Source organism: Podarcis pityusensis, assembly GCF_964106645.2.
Source record: "Podarcis pityusensis genome assembly, chromosome: 10".
Lineage (NCBI taxonomy): Eukaryota > Metazoa > Chordata > Lepidosauria > Squamata > Lacertidae > Podarcis > Podarcis pityusensis.
Genome location: NC_138035.1, coordinates 42,035,409 through 42,049,903, shown reverse-complemented (window position 1 = coordinate 42,049,903; position 14,495 = coordinate 42,035,409). Strand labels below are relative to the sequence as shown.

At 39.4% G+C, this 14,495-nt stretch overlaps 1 protein-coding gene across 1 annotated transcript in view; it reads left to right on the top strand.

Annotated features, from left to right (window-relative positions):
* OTOGL (otogelin like) overlaps window positions 1-14,495 on the top strand; it is an 83,803-nt gene that overhangs the window by 50,924 nt on the left and 18,384 nt on the right. The window contains exons 30-44 of the mRNA XM_080972054.1: window positions 1,980-2,136; window positions 3,012-3,038; window positions 3,278-3,445; window positions 4,257-4,535; window positions 6,181-6,298; window positions 6,763-6,842; window positions 7,865-10,422; window positions 10,694-10,871; window positions 11,257-11,399; window positions 11,726-11,749; window positions 11,850-11,942; window positions 12,349-12,538; window positions 13,167-13,381; window positions 13,948-14,089; window positions 14,195-14,380. Of these exons, the coding sequence (XP_080828180.1) occupies window positions 1,980-2,136; window positions 3,012-3,038; window positions 3,278-3,445; window positions 4,257-4,535; window positions 6,181-6,298; window positions 6,763-6,842; window positions 7,865-10,422; window positions 10,694-10,871; window positions 11,257-11,399; window positions 11,726-11,749; window positions 11,850-11,942; window positions 12,349-12,538; window positions 13,167-13,381; window positions 13,948-14,089; window positions 14,195-14,380 (4,558 nt within the window). The remainder of the gene's footprint in view (window positions 1-1,979; window positions 2,137-3,011; window positions 3,039-3,277; window positions 3,446-4,256; window positions 4,536-6,180; window positions 6,299-6,762; window positions 6,843-7,864; window positions 10,423-10,693; window positions 10,872-11,256; window positions 11,400-11,725; window positions 11,750-11,849; window positions 11,943-12,348; window positions 12,539-13,166; window positions 13,382-13,947; window positions 14,090-14,194; window positions 14,381-14,495) is intronic.

Below are 14,495 nucleotides of genomic sequence, written 5' to 3'. Positions count from 1 at the left end.
TGTTTGGGTTTGAAATGTTCCTGTCCTTTTCCTTTCTGGCCAGCAAGCTGCCATCTCACACTCCTTGTCTTATCACTACTGAATTATACATACAATGTATTATTAGCAGGCTGCTATTGGCCCTTGTAAGGGACGCGGGTGGCGCTGTGGGTTAAACCACAGAGCCTAGGACTTGCCGATCAGAAGGTCGCCGGTTCGAATCCCCGTGACGGGGTGAGCTCCCGTTGCTCGGTCCCTGCTCCTGCCAGCCTAGCAGTTCGAAAGCACGTCAAAGTGCAAGTAGATAACTAGGTACCGCTCCGGCGGGAAGGTAAACGGTGTTTCCGTGTGCTGCTCTGGTTCACCAGAAGCGGCTTAGTCATGCTGGCCACATGACCTGGAAGCTGTACGCCGGCTCCCTCGGCCAATAAAGCGAGATGAGCGCTGCAACCCCAGAGTCGGTCACGACTGGACCTAATGATCAGGGGTCCCTTTACCTTTACCTTTATTGGCCCTTGTAATCTGTTGTCAGGTTCCGGTTTCTGTGTCTAGGATTGAATAAAGAAACTGACACAGGGAGATACCAAACTGCACCATGGAACATGGAACAAGGAGGCCTGTATTATCTAGGAAGCATACATGGGGAAGTTACCAGAAGCCCATCACTAACCACCAGTTCCATTTTCCCACTGTTTACTTCCCAAGTTCACATCAGGATTGCCATTATTTTCCTGGGGCATTATTGTAGGCTGCCTTTAAAGCAGGGTGGGGGGGGGTATATAAATGTACAAAATAAATAAATAGTGTTCTGGACCCAGGAAATTGGGAAAGCACAACTCAAAGGTGATGGTGATATCATGCTAAGATGACAATAAGCAGATGGGATGAGCTGCCAGCTGAATTTGACAGGCATGTTAGTTTCAGCTGCATGGCCAATCATTACAGTAGATGGCAGCATTTGCTTTATAACTGAAGAGCATGGTCGTTCTTTGCTTTTTATAACATTTCTCTTTACAGACAATCTTGCCCCCCACACTTTAATTCAGTGTGAGTTTATGCCATTATTATTGCTGTTCTTAATTGTACTGCTGCTGCTGCTGCTGCTGCTGCTGCTGCTACAACAACAGTGTTTGAACCACTTTTGGTAGTCAGATTTATTTTATCCACTTCTGGTTTCCATTTAATCTCAAAGCAAATGGCAGACTTCCGCATGCATCCTTTGTTTCTCAAAAGTGCATCATCAGCTAAGCTAGTTTTCTCATAGTTTTTTGGACTTCTAATTTTCATGTTTTCTACCCATTTTTGAGGACAAATGTTAGGTTGACAGGTCTATAATTTCCCAGGTCCTTAAAACAAAAACTGGAGTTAGCTTTCCTGACTACCCATCTTCCATTAAGGAGGCCAGTTTTAATAATATGGTGCACGTTTTTATTAAACAAGCAGGAATTTTGTATTTGAGTTTTTAAAAGAACTCCTGCCTTCCAACCCTGGATAAATGATTATTCTGAATTTGTCAGTTTAACTCTAAAGCTGTACTCTTTGTCGCTTCTTTGTGAGACAGATCTCCTCCTTGAAAATAATAGTTCACCTGTGCCTATTTGTTTAACATATTGTGCTGTGAAGGCTGAAGCAAAGGGTCAATCAAGCTTTTTTTTTTTTTTGCAGTTTTCTTGTTCTTATCCAGGGCTTCTTCTGTCTGGCTGGTTTCCTGCTCCTGGTGTCCTTAAATCAATGTTTGCTGCTTGTTTCTACACTTTCAGCAGTATGCCCATTAAATGACTTCTTTACTTGTTTTATCCTTAGGTTTGTGAAAGTTGACTCCTTTTAGAATGACCACCACTCTGTGGTGTACAATTTACCTGGGCCTCTTTCCATAATTGTTTTCAGTAACCTCTCAAGATACTTGAAGTACTTTGACTTTCCACAACAATTTCATTTCAGCAGATCCCCTCATTTCCCTCCTCTGCTACTCCGAATCTGAATTTCTCCGTATTTTTCAGATTGATGTGACATCATTCGTCAAGAACTGCCATACAGATACTTGCAATTGTAATCTTGGCGGAGACTGTGAATGTCTGTGCACAAGTATTGCAGCCTATGCTCACAAATGCTGCCAGCAGGGTGCAGTAATTCACTGGCGATCTCCATCTCTTTGCCGTACGTATGTTTTGCTATTCATTATGCCATCAAGCATAATCTCTGGAAAGCAGATTATTCCATACTTTCTTTAACTGATTTCTAGTACATCAATGTTTCCTGTGCAAATGCTGGTAACTAGTGGCTTGATATCAGATATGGTTGCACTGAAGTAATTCAAGGATAAACAATAGCTGTGCTCCCCTGTGCTGTTCTCCACCAAACAAGCTTAAGGTCCATTAGTAGGAGAATGTAGAGTAGTTAAGCTTCCAAGACTCCAGACACGTCCAAGTAAGATGCACCATGTGGCAGTTTGCTATTCTTAAAAAGAAGTAGTAATTCTGGTCTGAATTTTTACAGATGGACCTTATGTTAAAAGTTGTACCTTTTTACAACTATAAGCAATATTCAGTGTTGGCCATACTTGGAGTAAACCATTGATTTCAATGATAATACCAGATGAAATCCTACCTGAGTGACTATTTGTATATATCATCTGCCTGTGTATCTACATCATGTTACTTTTGTATTGTACTCTTCTTACACTGTTGGCTGCTGCAAAAAAAAAAAAAAAAAATCAAAAAAATAAAAAAAATCAGTGAATGTACAAACACATTTTTAAGGGGTTTTTTGTTATTCTGTGCAGAAAAAACATATCTCAGAAACTGCAGTTAAGGTTAGGTCTTCAAAAGAGTGACACTAATTTCTTTACTAATAATAGACTCCAAGGAAAATGCAGGTTATAAGTAAAAGAACAGAAGAGTGAGTTTTGTGAATCAGGATTTAGTGCTTGGCTATGTGACCTTGTCTTGTTGTTACTGACAATCACAAATTCTCTAATTATTCTCTGAGTTGTTATGCATGTCATTAAATGGTGTGCCTGTTCCTTCTTTCAGCTTATGACTGTGATTATTACAACCAAGGTACGTAGCATTTCTGTGAGCTTTAAAAATAAATAATAGTAATATATTGGATATATAGATTCTCCCAAAACACTGCTGTAGTAGTGATGGTAGTTCCAAGTATTTATAGACCAGTTTTCATCATAGATGGTCACAAGAAGGTTTACACAACCATCAATAAAAAGAAATCCATCAGTGTTTTGAGTTGCTTGTTTCTCTTGCTATCATTTAACATCTGACTGTCATTTTTCTTCCTCCAGGACTTGGAGAAGGACCATATATTTTGGCCAGCTATGGTCAGAATGACACTGTTATAGGAGTCAATGTCACCAGCAAAAATATCTTTCCTTTGCCAAGAAGCAGTGTCAGTGGGAATGTGTATTTTAATTTTATGTTAACTCCAGGACTTTTCAAAGATAAAATACTATGTGAGTCCTATCTTCAGTACTTCATGTAATTAAATCTCAAGTTTTCAGAGTTGGAAAAAATGTTAATCTTTACTTATCAAAGAATACTTTTTCATTATCTTTTACAAAATCTGAGTATATCTATTTGTGATAGACCTGAAGACAAGAGTTGTAAGAGAAACAAAGGCTTTAGTCTTTTCTATCATTAATATTTTTGTTTTATTTATTTTTACTTTATCAGTGTACAAGTCCTTTCTCCCTTGATTTAGGAGAAATGCTTAAAGTTAACTGGAAACATCCCAGCTGTAGTTCTTTTTTCTTTTCTTAGTCTAAAATAAATGCCTACAATTATCATTTGACTTTCATCCTTGAATTTCTAGACTGAGTTGCTCTGAAACATTCAGATGTAGCCATACATTTCAGAAAATATTACTTCTTATAGGTTCCTTGCTGTAGTTCTGTAGGATAAACACCCAGGGTGAACAACGGACTCTTATTTATATTAATCAGATTCAAAGTATCAGGCTACAAACCTATGCACACTTTCCTGGGAATAGACACCGGTGAATACCATGGCGTTCAATGAGCCTATCTTTTAAGTAGACATGTATAAGATTGCACTTGATGTTCAGCCATAGTTAATGTAGGCCAAGAACAGGAATATTCACTATGAAAAGAAGCCATTTTAAAATACTGTTAGCAAAATTTTAATGTAACCTTGCCAGGACTAGTTTGCCACTGAACAGATTATTAACAGAAGTAAAAAAATGAAGCATTTGATTTTGGTGGTGAAATCTTATTAATATATTGCTGTGGATTTAATTTGCGGCAGCTCTATCTCTGGTTTCGCTTGAGTCTGCTGAAAGACCAAACTACTTTCTATATGTCCACGAAGATGAAAGCATATCCTTAGAACAGTGGGAGGCAAGTTCCTTGTTTCATAGAAGAGCAACTTTTTTCCATCATCAAGGCCTTTGGATCCCAGGCTACAGTGCATTCGAACTACACAGCAAGAAAGGTTTCTTTATCATACTCAGAGCATCTTCTGTGAAAGTATCAAAGTTTGATGATTCTGAAGAATTCAAACGTTCAAGCAGTTTCAACATAGAGGGTGAGTTGTACATGTTTCCGGGAGCAATGTGTGTGTGTGTCAGGCGTCAGGGAATCCGATCCCCCCCACGGTAGGCTTCCAGGAATAGATAGACAAGGAAGGCTCTTACCAATGTATTTTATTCAATATTCACAGAGAGAGGCTTAGGAATGCTGCCTTTTGGAGTAATGACATTGCTCCGAGTAATCGTCAACACCTTATGGTGGCTGCTTAGGACCATTTGCCTCTGAGCCCTTTGCTCTCCTACTTTCAGTGCTTGCCGGGTTCTGGGAGAATGGAGGTCTGGAATGCTTTCTAGTGATAACGTGTCAGCCAGCTGCTCTGTCTCTGCCTCCCCCTCCTCTTCTCCCATTATTTCCCAACTTTGCCCCTCATCTACCTCTGAGCTGTGACCTCATCAAACCACTGTTGTAAATCTATACTTAGTCTTCCTCTTCTCTGGAAGGTTCAGACTGGGGAGGCGGTCTCCACCATTCCTCCTCTGTCCAGTCCCTGACAGTGTGGAACGCTGTGGATGTATCATTTTCAAGATTTATAATAGCAGCAGTTACATTGTAACTTCAGAATGGACAAATCAGTCAATCTGTGGCCAACCTCAGTTTTTATGTGTTCATTTGCAAGCCCATTCCATTGTGCTTCCATATCTGTGATTTTAGCTTGTTAAGAAAGCACGACAACCACTTTATTTTTTAAACACCTTTTGGTAGATTTTGTTGAGCTGAGAATTGTATTAAGCTGAGAATTGCAATTGTATTGCAAAATTCAGACATGTGTGAAAACTGAACCATAACTCTACACAGGGGTCCATGAATCAGGTCACCCTGAAAGAAACCCTAAAGTATCCTCATTTTGCTGTTACCAGTTTAAAAATTAGGATGAACCTGTTCCATGCAAAGAGATCTCCAGACAGCCTTCAACTGGTGTCAAGATTTCAGATTTCCCCCCAGGCATTTGCTGGCCTTTGTGTCTGCATTGATTTTATGCTGCCTCTTTTGTGCTATGACCTCTGCTTTCATGCTGTTGTTTTATGTTCTACTTTTAATTAGTGTTGTCATGATTTTCACATTTATTATCTTAAGGGTTATTAAGCTGGAAAGACAATTTATAGATTAGATAGATATTCTACTGCACCTATTGTATGGAAATATTCAGCAGTGATCCTAATTTTTCCTCTTATTTGTATCCCACCTTTCAAGTCACAAATCCTTCCAAGGTGACTTACAAGTAACAAAAATACATAACTAGCACCACTGTATTAAAAAATTAACAATTCATTGGGATCCATCTCACAGGGCAATTTGTTGTTGAATGCCCAGCCTTTGCCTCCCTCCCTCTGTCTTACTCCCTTGATCTAACTTTCCTGTGACACATGTTTCTTCAGTGTTCAAATGTTCAGTGTTCAATAGAAACAGGTGGATATTAATATTATAACAGTCATCTGTTTCTGTTGTATCACTCAGTGTAGACACAATCTGTCTCCAGAAGAAGAATGAAACCAACATGTACAAGGAGGGTGGTGGCACTGGGAATATGTACTCCCTTGTCCTCCATAGAGTGGACTCCTCCTTCAGTTTCCTTGTGGGTGTTCAGATATAGTTAATGTTTACACCCATGTGCCCAATCTGAGGCTTTTGTTGTTTCTCAGAACTCCATACAGCAGTACCTTATAGGAGGATGTGTGAATGGAGATACGAACCTTGTACAAGTCCTTGTGTTAAAACATGCAGTGACCCTGAAGGAGTAGCATGTAAATTTCTTCCACCGTGAGTATAATTAATATTTCATGTAATAATTAACATACTAATCTTGGGATATTATTTTCCACCGTGTTGCCACATTTGCCTGTTTGACCAATTACGGCTCATTAAGTTCCGTATTCAGAAAAATATATATTTCTGAGTAGCATCCTTGGGAGTGAAGTAACATTTGAAGAGGACTTGAGTTCTGCTTACATTAGAAACTTGCTTATATTTTCCACCAGTGTGTTTTTTGAAGTTCCTAGCAATTTTCAGACAATATCTTCCATTGTCATGAGCAAAGGATGCCTTGTTCAGAGCTGGTGTATAGAATTCAAGTATTGAAACAGAGACTAGTTTTCAACCATTTCCATTTTGCGTCATGTATTTTGAATTTTATGGAGCAGCCGTGCAAACTTTAAGCTTCTTGCCTTTTTGAAATGACTACAAAAGAATTACTGTGTTGTTGCTGTTTTCCTTGAACCTTTTAGGGTTGAAGGATGTTTACCATACTGTCCCAAAGATATGATTCTTGATGAAGTCACACTTAAATGTGTTTATCCAGAAGACTGTAAGTGTCTCCTATATCTTTTGAGTAGATTGTTAGAATACTGTAGTATGTAATGTTTATCAGCAATATAATCCAACATACAAGCTATTTTGATATAAAGTTAGTCTTTGCATCAATAACTTTAAATGTGTTATATTATGCTACAGTAAATTTAAAGGTACAAGTCGCATAGTGCAGCCTATGAAAAATACATTTTTATTGATATATATCTGAAAGTTTAAAATAAGCAAATATATCAACAGCAAACTCAGTTATCTGAGTGTTGCTTCTTATGTAGCCAAAATGGCGTGTACATGGACAGGAGGGAGGGATCAGTCCACTAGGGGAAACTAGGGGAAATTTTGCATAAGTCCCACAAACATCTTTGTGGTGATGGGGGAACCCTATGGAGGCAAAAATCTTCAAACAGCTCAATGCAGACTAAATGTGCTGAGTAGACATGGACCTCTGACTGTTTTTTGGAAGGTGGGGGATGGAATAGGCATGGATGTTTGGCTGGAATAATGAATTGCACCATCCATCCTGGTTACATTTTATTGCAGGCCCCAGTTGTTTTTATTAATATATTTCCGGAGAAGCAATCCTATGCAGTATTGCCTCAGGAGCAGGACCCACTAAACTGACTGGGATTTCTTGGCAAACATATAAGATTGGACTATTAATTGTAGAAGTGAAAGATCACCTCTTATATGTGAATAAGTAAAAGAAAAGCTGATTGTGTGTGTGTGTGTGTGTGTGTGTGTATTGGTTGCATATTTTTTTAAAAAAATGTTTATGAAATGCTTTATTCTTGAATGAAACTGTGGGATGCAACTCTTTAAATAGACCTCATTGCTTCTTGTATAATAATTTTGTTAAGCAAAGCATTAAAATCTACTATTGCTATTCGTTCAGGCCTAGGAAGCGCCTGACTTTCTATTTTCCACCTTATTAAGAAGCTGGAGAGCCTGAATATAGATTGCTTCCTGCTTCCCTTCCCTTTCATTACTATGGAATAATACTGAAGCATGCTCTTTTTACAGGCATACCTGTGAAAGCCACAGAAGCTTCAACGACAGCAAAGCCAATGAGAACAAGGCCCACCATATTAAGCCCCCATACAGTGGACATGGCACAAACATTTCCTCATATGCCCCCTGTGCTTGTCACTGAAGTGGTTGAGACAACATATATTAATCTAACTACCCAAATGGCAACTGAGAGAGTGGGGACATTTGGAGGACAAACTACAGAGAAAATAGTTACGGATCTTCATTCAGCAACACTGTTACCAGTTCCAGAGCACTCTTCTGTAGGTAGCTACATCACTACAACACCCTCTGTGCTACTTGCACCTATATCCCCAACAGCTCTCCCAACCACTAAAGAAGCCACAGCAGTTACAGCAAAGGTGACACCCTACACCACAAATCCTATCTTTTTTATATCATCGCTCACTGCAACAACAGCTGAACCATTGCTGTCTGCCTTTCCTTTAATATTCACATCACCTATACCATTGAAATCTGCCGCATCAGCTGCTGGACAAGAATTTGCCTCTGCTAAAACACCTACAAGCATCTTAGTGAGTGGAGGTCCTTCCACAATCAAGTCTGAGGTTTTGGTAGCAGGAACACCACAGCCATCTTTATCAACTGAAAGAACATCTCGTTCAAGTCTGTTTTCAGGTTCACCATTAACAGAAACGCTTACCGTGACTTCAAGAACTAGGTCTACTATGACCGAGCCAACTATTCATTTGACTCATTTGCCTGTGCTTACAACAACTCAAATTCCCTTATCGGCATCCAGATTTACTGCCTTTTCTTCAAGTCCTTATAGCATACCAGTTTCAGGCTCAATGACAACTCGACCTGACTCAGAAGTGCTGCTGCCTACACCTCTATCATCACCAGAAGCACTTATAACACCTTCTGAACACACTGTTCCCTTAACCACAAAGCATTTTTCTACTACAACACCATCCTCAGCTGCTTCACCAAGCCCTACAACCATGCAGTCTTCATTGAGTCCCCAAGTGACACAGGCAATGTCTACGCTGGTGTCTCCTCCAGTTACGTCTCAAATGTCCAAAGCAACTGGGGAAGTTACAATTATCTCAAAGAGCTTTCATATAGGACCTTCCACTGCTTCACTTCCAGACGTTCCTCAAACCTCCCAATCACTTGAAACAAAAACAGTTTCGACAGAAAGCAAGCATGCATTGCACATTGGTTCATCTCCAGTGCCAACGGTTTCTGTAAGTTCATTAGAGTTTGCTGGCACCAGAGCTTTGCCAAGTAGAACCCCTTTGTTACCTACGAGTATTTTATATGATACAACACAAATGACTCCGAAAACAAGTATGCATTCAGTTGGCCCACACACAGGATTAAAAACTGATTCTACTGTTAAAAGTGTGGGTAGTTTCACCACTTCTGCAGTGCTTCCGGGACATCTATCTGCTTTCACAAGTTCGTCCACATTACTTACAGTGTTACCTAAAACTTCTTCTGTCTCAGCCTCTTATTCTGAAAGCTCATTGGTGATTCCCACAATTGGCATAACTTCTGCTGTGATGCCAGCTAGCACTCCTATACAAATGCCAGTTGGGGAACATCCTACCTCAACAAGCCCGGGTTCTTACCCTGCAGCTTCTCCTTCAGCTTTGTCAACTTTAAGTCCAACTATTTCCACAATAAATGCTTCATCTTTGCCTCCTCTGGAGGCCTCTGATATGCCCATGTTGTTTTTAGGAACTAGGAGTTCCTCTTCAGTGGATGGTAGAACGTTATCTTCATTACCCAGTGCAATCAGTACTCAGTCTTCAGAGCCAGCATTTACCATGGGTGCTCTTTGGAATATGACATCAACCCCAACAAATGCCACTGAAAAGTATACCCTTAGCCCACGAGCAAGTTTACTACCTTCCTCTGCAGGCACGATAGTTCCTAGCAAAACTGCACTAGTCACTGAACTCTATCCTATCGGTTTTGAGCACCACACTGCTACTACGTCATTCCCAATTCCTACTACCTCCCAAACACTTACGCATACTCCAAACTTTACTTTGTTTACACCCAAACCTTCCACAGAAGCCTTCAGAACTATACCCATTAAAATGGATGAAGGGACTACCTCAGGTTGGATAGAGCTGGGAGCAACACAAAATGTGACCGCTTATGCCTCAGAAAGTAACCAGACCTCAGAAATACAAGAAAAAGTCACTAAGTACACAAGCACTGAGGAATCTTCGCTGCTTCCCACTCAGATGACTCTGGCTATCAGTGAAAGCAGAAGGGCTTCGGTGAAACCAGTCTCTCTCTCAGATGATCTGATAGATGTAACATTATCCGATTGGTCTAGAGCTCCACCACCAAAATCAATTAGGCCTTACTATAGTGAGGCTGAACCCGAGGAAATGAGAACAACCAGCTTGCAGAATGTCACAATAGCAGATTCAACTCACTTAACTGCAGAGCAATTGGGGGCCCAAACTTCAAAGGCTGAAATGGAGATGGTGACTACAGATGGTGCAGAATATGCTTCCTTTGGCACAATGATACATACATTAATATCTGCGACATCCGCAGAATGCACGGTGAGGACCTACTTATTTAATTTACTTACCTACTTATTTAATTTACTTAACATTCTAAAATTTTATAAGACCATTTATTATTTTGATTTGTACATTATTTCTTTTTGTTCTTCAAAGCCACTTCAAAGACAATATCTTTATCGTCATAATATGCAGACATACTCTCTAGAGTTTATCTTTCCTTTTTTGTATGGTGAATGGGCATCTTGGTTCATGGAATAAAATCAAGACTGGTGTTAATGTCTCCCAATTCTCCCCCATTATGAAACAGCCAAGGTATCTTGATCCAGTAGACAGATGTAGTCAGTACGTGTGCATTAATATGGGATGGATGCTGTACAACCTCTCAAAGAACTGCCATAAGACTGTGGAGAAGCCTGACTGTGGTTTTCGTGGGATGCCAGTCCAAGTAAACAGTGACAGCTGCTGTCCAGAATGGGAATGTCCTTGTAAGTTCTAAATCCCTGACATACACTGAAGAAAAAGTAACATACTTCTTAGGATATACTCTACTGCTGCATAGGAATGTGCCCATTGACTTAATAATATATGAAGCAGTCCTAGGAAAGATGTAATCATGTCAGGAAATCCTATCCAAGCTTCCTTGAATGTAACCCCCACAGTTTAAGTTCATAGTAATAGGATTGTGCTGCTGAACTATTGTCTTTTTTTTTTTTTTTTAGTATTTTTCTATTCAATGAACTTTCTGTGCATTTCAATATGTGAAGTAACCCCCTCTAGCAAAATAAGTCCTTTGTCATCATCATCATCATCATCATTATTCATATTTTAAATCTCTGAATTGCTGGTTATTAGATGTCACTTTTTTCCTAGGTCAATGTTCTGTCCTGTCTGAACTGAGCATTATTACATTTGATGGAAATAACGTGGCATTGTATAAAGTAGCGTCCTATATTTTAGTCAAGCTACCCACAGAAATTATTGTTGCTCATATTGAAAGGTGCCCTACAAATCAGGTAGGAGCCTTGTGTACTACTATGCAATATTAAAAGGGTTACTCCCCCTCCCCCTCCCCCACCAACAAAAAATTGTTTACAGTGCTTGATTACAGAGATAATCAATATTATCTCTAGTAACAAATAAATGAGATCATTCTTTCTATTATGTATTATAATCTGATAACGTGCAATCCTTGTGTCAGGGATTCTGGACGGATTCTTCATTGACCAATTCGCAGAACTGTAGTATTAGAAATATGGATCTTATGTAATGCTGTAATTGTACTGCTTTATGTAACTTTATGTAACTGTGATTCTAACCCATGTTTATACCTATTTTTCAGAGTGCCAATTCAATAAGAAGACTAGTGAGTATTTTTCTAAATACGATTTTAATATATCTGTAAGCGAACCCTACAGTTAGTGCTGATGATGCCATATCGTTCTCTGTGTTTGTTTTCTTTCAAGGTTCCACCTGGAAGTGCTTCGGGTCTTTGTTTTAAGAAACTTAATGTAACAACACCTTCACATATAGTACTTATCAATCGTTTAGAAAGAAAGGTGAGTTAAGAGGAATATTCAAGTGAAGACTAATACTATTAGAAATCTATTGTAGATAAGTAAAAGAAATAGGAAAACCTTTTCTAGAATTGCAAACATGCATTTAGATATTTGGGATTATGACAAGCAAGTCATATCTCCTAAGACTGCCCCATTGGTTGGCCTTCAGATGGTCAAATTAGATATCATGTGGGAGATTTGAGACCGGATCTCCTTGACAAATATTTTATTTTCCTAGCCTGGCCTCAAGGGGGCAAACTAAATGGTAGAAAACAAGTAATTAAAAATGTGCTTTTATTTGCCATGTCTATTTATTTACAAAGAAGCAGCAATGAGGCTGGGGCAGATTGAGGCTTTTCACCTAGATACAGTTATCCTGCATTTCCCCCCATTTCTTTATTTTTAGGTGGTCGTGGATTCTATGATTCAGCCTTTGCCTTTCTCAAAACATGGTTTATGTATTCAAGATACTGGTGCTATGTATGTAGTCAACACGCCAGCTGGCATCAACATTAAGTGGGCTCATGTCACAGGCATTATAGATATCCAGTATGGCTTTCATTCTAATACATCTACCAAGACTGAAGGACTTTGTGGTGAGAATATGGTTTCTAATCAATATCTTCATTTTGATCCCCAACTGTTTTATTTCTTAAAATAAAATAATAGAGTATGCTTGCTATCCAGTGTCCTGCCAATGAAAACCAAAGCTCTTATACATGATCTGATGTCTGCCTGTATGCCTCTCTCTCTCACTCACCCCACCACCCCAGATACTGGTATTGCTGGTAAGGCTTGTGTCTTGTTCAGCAGCAACTTCCAATGATTGTGTTAACACAGAAGAAGAGTACAGGTGGCGACCATTTTAGGCGGGTCCGAATGATGCATGATCACCAACATATGGGTCCTTTTGGACCCGGAAGAGAGAAGAACGGGGGTGGTATGAGGGTAAAGCGGGGCCCATTGGGGCTGGGAACAGAACCCCTGCACAACATAGTCATCACTTGTAGTTAGTAAAGGACTTACTTGTATCTCTCTACCGGAAGATGACTGGATCATAACAGGGCCTATTTACATTAATGGTGAAATTTATACTAGATTGTATCACTCCACACATCGAGATTAGCTTTTCTGCCTGCTCTCAGCTGTTTCCCTATTGCAGAATAAATCAAACCTTTTAATTCACTGTCTAACATATTAAATGTTCTATGCTCATTTGTTAAGGTGTCTGCAATGGCGATCCAGGGGATGACCTGAAAATGCAAAATAGAACCATAATTACAAATGTGGATGAAATCGAGGCTTTTATTAAGAGTTGGGAAATCGAGAAATCCGTTGATCTAACAACAAGGAGACCTGTAAGAAACTGTACAGAAGATAACTGTACATACTGCATGGAACTCTTACATAGATGGGCTTTTGCCCCATGCCACAAAAAAGTAAGTATATACAAAGGAGCGAGCACTGTCTCTAGACGATCATATCTAGCAATTCAGGGCACGCTAATATAAAGCATATAAATTAAATTTGAATACATATGAAATGGTTTTAATGGTTTCATCACCTGAGGGCACTGTTCTAGAAATTGTGAGGGGAGGAAGAGGATTAACTTTCTTTGTAAGATAATTGCTTACCAGCGCTTACTAAGAGAAGTGCTCATCTAATGTATTGTGAGTGGACTCAGTTCCAAGATGGAAACTGCAGGCTGAATAAGTGCCTCACAGTTGCTGTAGGTATCAGGTTGCACATCTAGGAGTCTGAGAACTCAAATATTTGCCACACATCTCTGATATTCTGGTGCATCTCCATGAAGGTATTGAACAACTGTAAATTTGAGAGTTTTTCCCCCTTATGCACCCATGAAGTTGTCTTTACTATTTAAAATGACATTATTCTCTCTCTCTCTCTCTCTCTCTCTCTCTGTTCCTAGTGAAGATAAAAGAAATTTACTCATCAATTAATGAGTGTTAATTGATCAATCACTCTATAATGTTTTTTAATGTAGGTTTCACCCCAAGACTTTTGTGAAAAAATGTGGATCAACAATACATATTTTTGGAATTATGAATGTGATGCTCTTTCTGCATATGTAGCGCTGTGCAACAAACATAATATCTGCATTAAGTGGAGAACACCAGATTACTGTTGTAAGTATAGTACTTCTCCTTCTCTCTCCCTGCTACCTCAGCTGCTTCAATTAGGAGAAGAAAATGTCAGCAGTGTTGATTTCCCTCTGTGTGTCTGACATGTAGCTCTCCGTTGTCCTGATGGGAAAGAATACCAGCCTTGTGTGCAACCCTGTGCTGCTAAAACATGCCTAAATAAATGGTTCTATGAAGAATCACCCTGTTCCTACTTAAGAGAAGACTGTGTTTGTAAAAATGGAACCATTCTTCACAGAACAGACTCTGATCTCTGCATTCCAGAAGAAAAATGTGGTGAGTAAACCTATAGCTATGTAAGCACATTTACCCGCACTAGGCCCAAGCGTGCTTGGTTTCTGGTGGGGCAGAGACATGGTTTTTATCTCTGTCGTTTATTTATCCAAAGAGT